General features: G+C 37.7%; 1 protein-coding gene across 1 annotated transcript in view; it reads right to left on the bottom strand.

The window, feature by feature from the left end:
* Positions 1-1,623: 1,623 nt before the first annotated feature.
* The window catches only part of LOC103771485 (lysocardiolipin acyltransferase 1), a gene marked incomplete at its 3' end in the record, with an annotated part of 18,202 nt that continues 6,410 nt past the window's right edge, over positions 1,624-13,415 (bottom strand). The window contains exon 3 of the mRNA XM_008938783.1: positions 1,624-1,770. Within this exon, the coding sequence (XP_008937031.1) occupies positions 1,624-1,770 (147 nt within the window). The remainder of the gene's footprint in view (positions 1,771-13,415) is intronic.

The raw sequence follows: 13,415 nt of genomic DNA on the forward strand, positions 1-13,415 counted from the left end.
CCCTTCCAACCTAAATGATTCTATAAATGAAGAATCTTATATGCATAAATTTCTTAAGTGGACAGAATCAAAACTATACACTTAAATCGGGTCTAAAGTCATTTATACCAGTTATAACAGTGGAGAGAAAACTCTGTTTTTCCTTAAGCAACTCCACTTTCAGGTGGGAGCATTCCCAAAACTGCCTTTGGGATTCTGCAGCACAAGTTTTAACACACCATGGCTGTCTCAGTCCTCAGCTAATTAATCTTTTTAAAAAAAAAAAACTGTGGTACAAAACTTCCTTAAAAATCTCTTTAAAATCTCTTGTCTCTGAGGAATACTGGGAGGGATTAGAAGGTATACAAAGTTTACGGAATAAATTACAAACAATCCAATTCTTTCAACCATCTTTGGATGTAAGTATCTGTTCAAAAAGAGAATGTGAGCAACCCAAGGAGAAGTCTCCTAACTCCATGAATATGACTAAGATTTCATCTCATAATTCAGAGCTAGAAGCAGACAGTTGGTCATGAAGTCAAAGGAAAAAAAATGAAGTGAGATAATTTCTATGCTTCTTCCTAATTTTAGACACAAAATAGCTAATTCAACAAGAGATACCATGTGAAGCAGTCCAAGAATGTGCAATTAATTCAGCCTCCTTTAGGAAGGCTGATGAAATAATGACATTTATGTGCCTACAATGTGACAGCATCTGAATACTATACATATCCATTTTTAAGGATATCAGGAATCCGGAAGTAAAAATAGCAATATATGTTAGTTATTTTTATACTGTGTCTAGTACTTACTGATCTGACATTGCAATAAAGTACAATTTGAGAATATCTGCAATGGAAAGTAATCTTTTAAATAATATAAAAGATAGAAGTTTAATTGTAATTGATTTTCTACTTAAAGCTGATGCTTATTAAATCATGCTGCAGGCATAAGAACCACAGAAGATTCATACAAGGTTTTGGTTTATTGGCAGTTGAGTCATCTTCAACACTTGTTAGCTTGCTACTGATGCCATAAGATACCTGTATTAAGGTAGATATTTTATTAAGAATGAATGCTACAAGATATAACTGGTGAAATTTACTATTATGATAATGTCAAGATTTGTTTTAGGGAGGTATTTTTCTTATAGAGGCACATACAGATTGCCTATATGGCCTAATGAACAAGTATTTCCATTTTCTCCTCTTAAAACATTAGGCAAGAAATCTAAGTGAATCATTAGTTCTCTTCTTCAGTCACACTTTGATAGGTCTGAAAATTCAAAATTCATTTTGAATTGTTTGTCCCTGTAGTATAGAAAAATGGAACATGCAAGTGATTTACTCCATGTCTTGAAAGCTACTTTTGCTAAGGCACTGTACATACAGTACTGACTAACACAAAACCCTTCCAATCGTCAGATGCTTTGAAGTGTAACAGTTATTTTGGGAAGACTGGCAAAGTCTCTCAGTGGAACTACATTTGTGCCTTTCAAATCAGCACATGATCATTAATTATAATTTCTACTGTCAATGAGAATGTAGTCTTGCTCCTGTCTTGAACTTTTTTTTTAACTACTTTCATAAACAGTAAGAATTTCCACGTTGAACATTCCATGAGAAGATGGCAGATGCAGCCTACCTGTGAGATCAGTTCCTTCTGGAAAGATGAGAAGCTGTAGTGGTTCACGAATATCACAGAAATAATCCAGCATGTTTTCAAAGTGACTCTTGTCATCTTCCCACTTTCTCTGAATGAAAACAAAGGCAGCAACCTGCATCGCCCAGCCTAAAGTTTAAAAAAAAATCCACCTTTAGTAACAATTCACTCTGATACTTCCACAGTGTGTTATTCCAAAATATGTCTAACACAATTTGTGAAAATGTTTTATTTGCTGCCCACTTGTCCTCATTTCTGATTAAGAGCACCTACCTTGTAGAAGGAGCTTTTGATAGGAAGCAAAACAATCTAAAAAATTTGGAATGGCTATGATTTTGCAGAACTCAAGTTAAGTTACCAGAGTTAGAAAAGCTTTCAAAAAGGAAGAATAGGGTCAAGGTGGCCATGAATGGAGGTGGTAGCGAGGTGGGTGTCAGTCTTTTTTCCCCAAGTAACAAGTGATAGGACAAGAAGGAATGGACTCAAGTTGTGCCAGGAGAGGTTCAGGATGGACATTAAGAAAAATTTCTTCACCAAAAGAGTTATCAAGCACTGGAACAGGCTGCCCAGGGAAGTGGGGGAATCACCATCCCCGGATGGATTTAAAAGATGTGTAGATGTGGCACTTGGGGATGTGGTTTAGTGGAGGACTTGGCAGTGTTACGTTTATAGCTGGACTCAGTCTTAAAGGTCTTTTCCAACCTAAACACTTCAATGATCCTACAAGGTGAAGTATTTAAAACAATGGTGCTCACTATAATTTCCTTAATCAGTGCCACACTGATTTGCCCCAGGGAAGGCACTGCCCCTACAGACATCTTAGCAATGCCCTGCAGGATAGAAGAAAGCTGCATGACATAGAGATAGCTACTTTTACCAGTGCATATTAACCATGTGCATTGTGCAGAAAATATCTACTGCTTTGAGTGCTTTACTACATATACCTTCTTAAAATTTTCATTACCAATAGAATATAATACCAAGTTGTTCTTTACACTTGATTTTATTTTTTAAAAAAAAAGATGTGTATTAATACAAATGGATATACAACTGCGAAGATTTACAGCCTGACATTAAACTGACAGTGTAATACAGTAAAACAAATGAAACTGCTGCTGAGTCTGCAGCTCGGGATCACACACCATTATCTTCAATAAACGTTCTCAGCTTTTTTTGGCACGATTTAGTGTACGGCATATCACATAATATTAGAAGTTCTGTCCACCAGTTCAGAGAGTAGGATGAAAAATCAAGGCCACAATTCCACCAAATGTCTGTGATACTCCCCCCTTAAACAGGGCTCAGAGGACCATGACATTGCCTTACTGCTGTACTTGGCCAGCTTATATCTCATCAGAAAACCTGCAGATAGATATTCCATACCAAAGAGAAAACATCACAGCTTCCCATTCTCCTCTTTGCTTACCACTGTTCTCAAAGTCTGTTTTCCTCTGCCGGTGATTTTGAGTGTGTTATTCTTGCACTTTATTTCAACTCCTCTTTACAGAGTTCCTTTCCATCCTGTTCCTGGCAATATCTTACAAGAAGCATTTGCTAGAAAATTGCTTATTAAAGTCACCAATTTTTAAATCAACTTAGTAAGTCAGCCAGCCTGAATAATGCATTAACCAAACTGTAGAGTCACTTCTGAGTTGGTGAGGAATGTCAATTGTATTGTTCAAAATTTATAACTTGTATCACGTGGTAGCTACTTTTTATTTTTAAATCAACTAAACAGATGGAGCATGCATAACTAACATGCCTTCTGCAGTCTAGACCTAATGAGTCTCAGATATTCAGATAATGAATGATATTCAGATAACTGAATAATGGAAGTGGTTTTACAAATTAAGGAAAGAAATGCCCAGAATGTCGTCTCAGCAGATCTTTTTGAATTTGCATGCTGTACTTGTTAAAAACACCCTGTAAGCAAAACTAAAATTTGACCACAGCATTTTATGTGCATCTATGCACATATCACATTACATCTGCAGAGTCAAGAAGTATCAGTACAGCTTTATTAATAGAAGCCACCACGTTTAAACAAATCATTTGCAGGACTTAAAAAGTTAATTTTAAAGTAACTGAAAAATAGCTTAAATAATCTAATTATGCTTTCTTCTGGCATTTATAATCATTTCCTGCCGCTACAATACACTTCACAACAACGGTGAAAACCCATTATTTTAAATTGAACTAGTCGGGGCTTCACATTTTCACCCTTATTGCTTTCCAAAGAAGACATCATTTAATACCAAATGTTGCCAAATCAGTTCCTCTGGAAATGGTACAAAGGTGTGTCAGGGAATGTTTGGGCTGGACATTATGAAAAGGTTCTTCACTGAGAGGGTGGCCAGTCACTGTAACAAGGTCTCCAGCAAAGTGGTCATGGCAACAAGCCTGTCAGAGTTCAAGGAGCATCTAGATGACGTGCTTAGTCATACGGTTTAGCTTTAGGTAGTCCTGAGAGGAGCAGGGAGTTAGTCTCAATGATCTGTGTAAGTCCCTTCCAACTTCAGATATTCTATGATTCTGTAACACCTCATCTGAAATCAAATTCATAAAAATGGGCACAGCAAAAGAAAAAGACCCTCTGAGTAGAAACAGAGGGTTTCCGCTTTGCACCAGATGTTCCACGGAACAGAGAAAAAATACACAGAAATTAGGAAAGTTGTGCCATATTTTTTGCATTTTCCAGTTGTTCTCATCTCTCAGCCCAGACCTTTTCTATGTTTTATGTACCCTAGGCACTACACCTAAACTAGTTTATACAAACCTGTGCTGTGCTAAACCATTTTATTGTGTGGTATCACACATCAGGCCTAAATTATTCAGTCCTTGTGTTCTCATTGCAGCAGAATCCACAGGTGGAAAGAAGAGAAAAACGAGAAGCAAAATAAATGGTCACTTGGGAAGCCTTCTGATACTTTCCCAGGTCAGCAGCTCCTTAGGAAGAATGATTCTGGTTCATAATGGAGGGAACATGGAAAAAAACTCACTGCCAGATCCCCCCCTCTCCCTTGCCTTTCTTCACGCAGCAGAAGGCTTTAAATTATATGGAAACGTGCATATGAAGTTTTCCTAGCGACCATTCTTCAACGGAACTGTGAACATCAAATTACAAAAAGCTTTAGCTACTAAGAAAGCTGCTGCTTGGGTAATTCATATTTTACCAGTCTAAACTGCCTTAAAGCAGAGGATACACTGTAGTAGTTTCCCACTCCTGTCCTAAATGGTGGTGTTGTATACAGGCTATGAAATATTAAAGAGGCAGTAATGTAATGACAGCAGGGTGTTGGGGAGGAGGAATAGAGAGAGAAGGGAGCTGGGAGGCATCCAGTTTTTAAAATAAACAACAGGTTTGATTCTCTGACCTTTCCAATAGACAACACCTAGTCTTGTGGAAGAACTTTTCTATCTTTAAGTGTGTATCTAATTAGACAAATCAGTCCTGACTGCTCAAATAGGAACAGACTATCTAACAGTCAGATGACTAATAGTAAAAGACCCAGGTTTTACTCCTCGCTTACACCAGTACAGCACACTGTGCCAACTATTTTATCAATGTGGAAGGATCTTCCACTTTTGCTCAAGCTTTAAGGCTTCTAGGGAAAGGCAACAAACCCATGAGTTACTGCCTTCGACCGAAATCCTGGTCCATGCACCGATGGGGAGAATGCCTGCTGTTTACTTGTCTCACCATCCCACAAGATTCAAGCAGGAAAGGAAACCCAGCCCAGGCTTGCAGACACATGCCTTTGAACAAAGCAAAAGCTTTAATTTCCATTTCACAGCGTGTCTGCATTGTGCTGCTGGAGAAACAAGGCTTATGAAGTCTAAGGCACGATACAGGATCCAAATGGAAATGCACAGAGAAACTGGAGGAATTCAGTAAAGCAATGGGCAAAATGAAAGGTTTTGCCAATTAGCAAGGTTTATGAACAAGCAGCTGAAGGAAGTACTTTCTCATGTGCAGCCTGCAGTGAGGCACACTGTTCAGTTAATTATTGTTAACTTTAGGTCAACACATTGTTCAGCAAAGTAATTATATTTGGCTTTTTTTGCACAGCTTTTTTGGTTGTCTACAAGCTCCCCATCAACAGGAGCTTTCCTAGCAAAGGCAGCATTTACTTGATTGGGGGAAAATGGTCACCTTTCGATTTGCAGATTCTTTAGAAATCACTGATTACAAAAAAACATGGCAGAGGAACAGTGAAGCTAAAGAAATCATAACAATGTTAACTCTGTTTCTTTGCTAAACTAGGCTTCTTGCAGGAGCTGAGATTTCAGACAGCTAACATTTCTTGGAAAAGTATATAAAAAGCATCACACTGAACAGCTCTTGTTCAAAATTGCAAAATAGCAGCACAAAAACCCTACCAGGTAGAGTAGCTAGCCACACTGACCTTTAAATCAGCTTTTCAGAGCTGAAAAAAAATAACATAAGCAGCTTCAAATCTCAAGTAACACATACATGCTAATGATATGTATTCTTATCAGGAAGTAATTCTACACAGAAAAAAATTACACTTATACAAAAAAGAAAGCCTGCTATTGAATCAAAGAAATGTGCTGTAGATAAGAATTTCCTTACTGCCTTGGTGATAAAACAAATTATAGCTTATACAGGTTGAGAATGCAGCATCGCATTAAAATGCTATCTGCACGTACAAAGCCTTTTAAATTCTAAGACCCTAAACTTCTCTTTTCCCCATCCCAAAATCCTTTAAAAGAAAATAACACTTGAAGCTGAAAGTGTGTTTTCATTGCAGCATTAATTTGGGAGTAAGTATGTACCAGGGATAGAGGTGGCAATGAACAAAAGAGGGAAAGAGAACAAAATGGGGAAAGAGGCGAGTTGTACAAAAAAAAAAAAAAGTCTGTTTAGGTTTTTTATCACAATTTTATACACATTTCCAAAATTATCTTACAGAAATTAGATACCCACCAAAACGTTATGTTGCTGAAAGAGGAATACCATGGCTGATATGGAAAGCAAACATTCACACATCAAGAAAACCTAACTATGTGTTTCCTACAGCAATGTTAACAGAACAGCTCGTACTGTCCCCTTCCCCCTCACAAACAAATTCAATAAATGATTCAAAACTACAGAAACAAGTAAGAAAGCCGAAGGCCTAACTATGGGATTTTATTATATTAATTCATCCTCCCTCTTTTCTTCCACTAAAATATTTACTGTTTTTTCATAGCATTATCTTGGTGAAAAATAAAAGCATTATTCAGCATGCCTGTATTTAACATAGGCCTGGTTCCGATCAGGGCTTTTAGAGGCAACAGGGAACCAGATTTCTAAGCTTAATAAGGCAAATCACTTGGAAGCACATGATCCCATTGTATACAAATAATTGGGCCCATTAACAGTTTGTTATTCCAAGTGTTTTGTTTCATAATACATCCATAAGGCAACAACCACGCAATTCTGAATGTTCCTTATTTCAAGGATCCATAGGTATTGAAAGATGTTAGCATATAGAAAATCACACAGGAAGCCAAGGCTTTAAAAATACCATGTATATACATTGTTACCTTTTTATCACTGTAGACTGCTAAAGAGGTTTCTGCGAATTCAATTAAAATCAGCCATTTTACTTTTTTTCCTCTAGACAGTTTTACATCTAAAAACCCAAAGAAAATGAAAATAATTTTTCCTTCTCATGTAATGGCTTGAGTACAAAAACTAGGAAAATAAAAAAATCCTTGAAATAATCTTGAAATAACCTCTGCTCTTTTTTTTTTTTAACCATGCCCATTTGCAATAATGGACTTAACAGGCGTGTAATGATTTGAACAACTACCATCTGATCTGGTGAATTCTTTGAGCAAATTACAAAATTAGCTAAGAGGTAAAATTCACAAACACCAATTCATAGTAGCACTCCTAGTGAAACATCTGATTCAGTATTTATTCATTTGACTTAATCTATTTGCAATGTGTCTATCTAAACACTGGTATACTTTTGCTGTTGCCTAGCCCTATCAGAATCTGAACATTACTTTAATCTACACCTGCTTTTAAATTATTTTTATGGTCACGCTCAGTCTATGTTCAGACAATTTCATACATGTATATACTACATAGTCTACTTTTTACTTGGACAGAATATCATCTCTTCCACTGTATGTGAAGCCTAAACCGTCTTTCTTACAACTTGTCAAGAGCAAAAAAAAAAAAAAAAAATTTATTCTGATCTTGCTCTGATCAGTTCTACCTCTGATTTCTCCATAGTTCTCAAGCATTTGTTTCAGTACAAAAATACACTAAATATTATATTTAAGTCACATTCAAATATTAACACTTTTGAAATTTCTTTTGCCCTGGTTCCTTATCTTGTGGAAGAATACAGATTTTGCCAGTAGAAACCTCTGCTTTAGCTTATTGTTTATTTACAATAATATTAAAAGCTTCTTCAAACAATGTTTACAGTACAAGATTTACTTGTCAGGGCAATAACAATTCCATCAATAAACTAGCCACATACAGTGGCCTGTGTCTCAACTGTGAAAATGTAACTGAAAACTTCCAGACAGGATTAAAGAACTGGCCTGTCAGCCAATACATATGCAAAAAAAGAAAGTGTGAAAGTGCATAGGAAAAACTCATGACAATAGTAGATATATACGAACAGAGGTATAACATGCTTCTGGAAAGTATTCTTCCAATATTCAGTCCCTTAATCATGGATCATAAAGGTGCTATCTGGACACCTCGTACTAAAATATTCATTCTTTTTCCTAAATTACGCCATTTTTATAGATTATGGACAATCAGATGATTAACTCAACCATTGTATTAGTGCTACTTACACAAAATCTTTGTGTAAAAATGCTATAAATGCCGTTAAGGAACATTAAACCTATTCAGTCACAATATCCATCTTAAAATAACACTTCAAATTTGATTTGATGTACTGCGTAAAACCAGAATAACATAACATCACTCAAAATTAAAGCAAAGGCTTAAACCTGTAGGATGGCTGGGAAGTTGCTTTTTATAACGCATTTTGGAAATAGATAAATACAGTGAAACATTGCATGAAAGCCCAAGTATTAAAAGAGATGAGACATGCCCAAGATGTATCTGGAAAAAAGCCCTATGCCATTCCAGAAGCTTCAAATACTGTAAAGAAACAACCTCTGTCTGTCAGATTGTGGGGAAGTGAAAAGACCTGAAGAAACACATCTGAAAATGGCAGGGTACAGTGCAAGTACACATCCTGTGGATGTGTCATCTTTACTGCAAGTCAGAAACAGTGAGAGACTCTACAATTTAATTCCTTTTTGGTAGATCTGCAGCCTCTTCAGATGCTCCATTTTCTTATGGGAGGACCATGGAAGTGAAGAGCAGAAAAAGGCACCTGGAGACTAGATGCCTAACAAGGCTGCAGAAGAGGACCTAATTAATGTCTCTGGCAGCAGCCCACAAAAAGTGGGAGTTTCTTGCCCTGCACCCTCAAGGCTCTTTCAATGTATATTTGGGGGAAGAAAAAGGCTGGAGTGTTTGTTATACAAGAAGAACAAGCAAAGTTTAAATGGATTATAGGCTAATATTTTATTTTACTACTGAAAGACTTGGGAAAAATTCTGTGTTATTCATTCAAAAATATTCTTATTGCATCTTTCCTGGATTATCAAAGACAAGAGTCAGCTGGGAAACAGGCATCTAACTCCTTCCTATCCCACAGAAAAATAAACAAAAACGCATGTAGAGTTACAGGCAAATTAAGCTGCATTTTTGTCTCCAAGTATAATCCTTCCCTCACGCTTAAAACGTCAACAGAATCTCGGGTATTTGTCTTCACTGGAAACAACTGTTAGAATAACAAGCGTGATCTCCATTACAGAGCATACTTTTCAACTTCTACTTTAAAAATCACATAGGATAACAACTCGAAGGTAATTAAGTCTGGCAGCTCATAATTGAATTGCTAGAAGACAAAATGTCACAGCTCCTCCAAACTCTCATTTCAGCCTATTTTAACATTACAAAGATACTTGAGACATGAGCTATGCTAGAAAGTTCAGTAGGTTACACTTCTAATTTTTTTAAACCAATATGCTCTATGGGTAAGAATTTAAATGCAAATGCAGCAATAAGCTGAACAAAGATGCTCTGTGACAAAGTATTTATATCCCTACCTAGGGAAGTAGCTGTGGCAGCACAAACACTTCCTTGCCAATATAAACGCACACAGGTTCCCCCCCAGCGTGCTGCTTGAACGATACTCCAATTGAGTTAAGTACTAAAATTTTCTAGGCTTAGTGACACCGATATTTTACTGCATGGTAGCTGATCCATCATAGCTGTCGGTGTGCATGCTCTTAGCCCGTGGCAAAGGCAGGATAATTTGAGTTGTTTTGCCCTGCTTCATTGAAAACTAAGATGACTCAAATTGCTTTGAATTTGCTTCAGGCAAAGCTCACACACATGGACAGCTATAATGGCATGCAGTCAAAGACTGGTGGGACTAAGCCCAGTGCTGAAATAGAGTAGAAGTCTTTTATTTTCCCCTGGTACCTCACACAATAAGGGCCAAACCTAACTTGAGCCTTTGAGAGCTACAACAACCAAGAGACTGGACAAATGAGAAGCAACAACTAAAAAGCTCCTACATCTTGCAGTCTCTTCAAGAGCAGTGTTAGCCACAGAGTAACTTGAATACCAAGATGAAGATCTGCACAGAGCTGCACAGTTATCTCTGTTCCTAACTACTTAAGGTTTGCTGCCTTTGCTTATTCTCCTTTTTATCAGCTTGTCCTTTCCTAACCTGTTCCTGCCCCAATCCACTCCAGCTCTAATTTCTTGATTGAGCAGTCTCAGTGAGCCTTCTTAAAAATAGTAAATATTCAAGATATGTCCCATCAATGATGCCTGCAGCACCTGCATGCTTTACATTTGTACAGTGAATTACAGTGTTCCTTACCTTTTCCATGTGCATTAAGCAAACCCAGGGTGGCTATTACCTCACATAGGAGCTGTGAACTTACACTAACACCTTTGGTTACACTCTGTCATTTTTCCACCAGTTTATCAGAGAGCCCTCCAATTAAACCCAAATTTAATTTATTTTTCATGTAGATGTCAAGGCATTTTTAACCACTAAAATCCAAACATTACTGTAACCCTACGAAGAATTAAAACCTATTTAAAACAACACAGACATGCAAATTGTCCGCCATTAAAATACATCTCTATTTCCAGTGAAATCTTACTAGTTCACGTCACAATAACATTTTTAGAAGTGAAACTATTAAGATAAAAAAATTAAAAGGATGCAGCTAACTTCTGGTGATTATCTGGGCATCTGACACTACTGTGTATGTTCCTTGGTAGCCACTCAAAGAGAATGTATTCTACAGTGTATGCTGAGCACAACTGCATCATAATTTGTATCACTTCCAATGCTATTCCTTATTGAGAATAGGTGATAATATAAATCGTACCTATTACAAGTACTGTAGAGAAGTTCTATCTTGTCAGACTACTCAGGAAACTGTCAATGCCATCAGAAATTCTCCTTGAAAACTGACACTGCAGAATGTGTCAGTAGTTTCTGATGATGTCAGATGAGAAACTGCAGCAACAGCTAAGAGCAGAGTAGTGCTCCCTGGAGACGCCAACTTTGGCAAGTTGTACTGAAATGCTGCAAGAATGTTTCTGAAATTGAGATTACTGAAATGTAATACCTCTTTTTGAAAACTTTACTGCACACAATTTATCATGCCAAAGCAAAGGTTCCGGGAAGAAAAGACCATCTGTTTTTCTTTGGGCTTCTTTATTTAAGGCTCACCTTTAATCAATTTAAAGTTTTTTCATACACTGGAATGCAAGGAATTAATAACTTAAGAACTCAATAAGTGACTCAATGCTTCTCCTTGAAATACCGACTCCTCTGATTTTAATTATAATTAACTAGAGAATAACTGCCTGCTTGTAATACAGACTCATTAAATTTGATACCTTTACACTTTTAACCTACAAAGGTGGCAACAAGGACTCTGGATCTATTTGCATTCCAAGCTTTGTTCTTCACCTATCATATATACCACTTGGATCAGGATAAGCTCCCATAGACCACAACTGGGATAGTACTTGTAACAACAAAGGTTCCATACTGACAAGGTTTTCAGCAACATGGAAATTAAAGGGTAGCATTATAAACCTTATCTTACACGTAATTTTAAATAAAATGCTTGTAAAAAAAAAAAGTTCTGTTGAAAGACCAGAAAAAAATTGTGCTGAAAGCAATACAGTATATTAATTTCAAGTATTTCTCAAACTCAAAGCAAAATTACTGCCAGGTAAAAATTTATTAAAAGTTACATTTAGCCAATATATAGCAACTGCCATAATCCTATGCTTTTGACTGTTAACAATTAGTTAATATAATTAAAAGATGAAACTGAACGACAGGAGTATAGATGTTTTAATTTCCACATGTATTATACCTTCAATGATGAACATCTAAAGTATCAACTAGAGTTGCAGTGCACTGAAACTCTCCAGTTGACTTCCAAATTATCCTACCTTTATAAGCTCATAAAATAAACAAATCCTTTATACGGAAACACCAGACACAATTTAACAAAAATAAAAACTGAGAAATATCTATTAAAAGTCTATCACATAACACAGCAGGGCCATTAGAGATAAGTAGGAGAAATTCTACTCTTACTGATGAGATTCAGGGTTGTCCACTTTGGACACTGTTTTCTACTATAGCACTGCACCACCAAACTTCATACAGATTCATGAGGAAATCTTTTCCACAGATCTTAATTTCAATCAAGGGTCTCAGTTTCCAGCTCTCCTCTAACTACCTGGCTATACAGAACACACTGTTTTTGCAAGAATGTGTTGTCCCAAACACAGGCTGACTGAAAAGGGAGACATGCATTTCTAAGCCTCTTCTCAGATCTATTATGGTAGAATAGAATCACAGAATGTCTGGACTGGAAGGGACCTCCAAAGCTCATCTAGTCCAACCCCCCTGCCATAAGCAAGGACATCTCCAACTAGATCAAGCTACTCAGAGCCTCATCAAGCCTGACCTTGAATGTCTCCAGGGATGGGGCCTCCACCACCAGTCTGGGCAACCTATTCCAGGGATCTATCACCTTCATACTGAAGAGCTTTTTCCTAACGTCTAACCCAAATCTCCCCTTTTCTAGCTTAAAGCCATTACCCCTTGTCCTGTTACTCCAAACCCTTGTAAATAGACCCTTCCCTGCTTTCTTGTAGGCCCCTTGCAGGTACTGGAAGGTCACTATAAGGTCCCCCCAGAGCCTCCTCTTTTCCAGGCTGAACAACCCCAACTCTCACAGCAGAGCTGCTCCAGCCCTCTGATCATTTTTGTGGCTCTCTGCTGAACACATTCCAACAGCTCCACATCCTTCTAGTGCTGAGGGCTCCAAAGCTGGACACAGGGCTCCAGGTGAGGTCTCACCAGGGCAGAGCAGAGGGGCAGGATCACCTCTCTCCATCTGCTGGCCATGCTTCTTTTGATGCAGCCCAGGATTCCACTGGCCTTCTGGGCTGCTGCTGCACATTGGAGGCTCATGTCCAGCTTCTCATTTACTAGCACTCCCAAGTCTTTTTCCAATGGAGTGCTTTCATCTCCTCTCCCACCCTGTATTGGTAATGTTGGTTGCCCCTCCCACGGTCTAGGACCCTGCACTTGGTCTTGTTGAACTTCATGAGGTTCACCTGAGCCCACCTCTCCAGCCTGTCCAAGTCCCTCTGGATGGCCTCC

Source organism: Merops nubicus, unplaced genomic scaffold, assembly GCF_000691845.1.
Source record: "Merops nubicus isolate BGI_N331 unplaced genomic scaffold, ASM69184v1 scaffold17304, whole genome shotgun sequence".
Taxonomy (NCBI): Eukaryota; Metazoa; Chordata; class Aves; order Coraciiformes; family Meropidae; genus Merops; species Merops nubicus.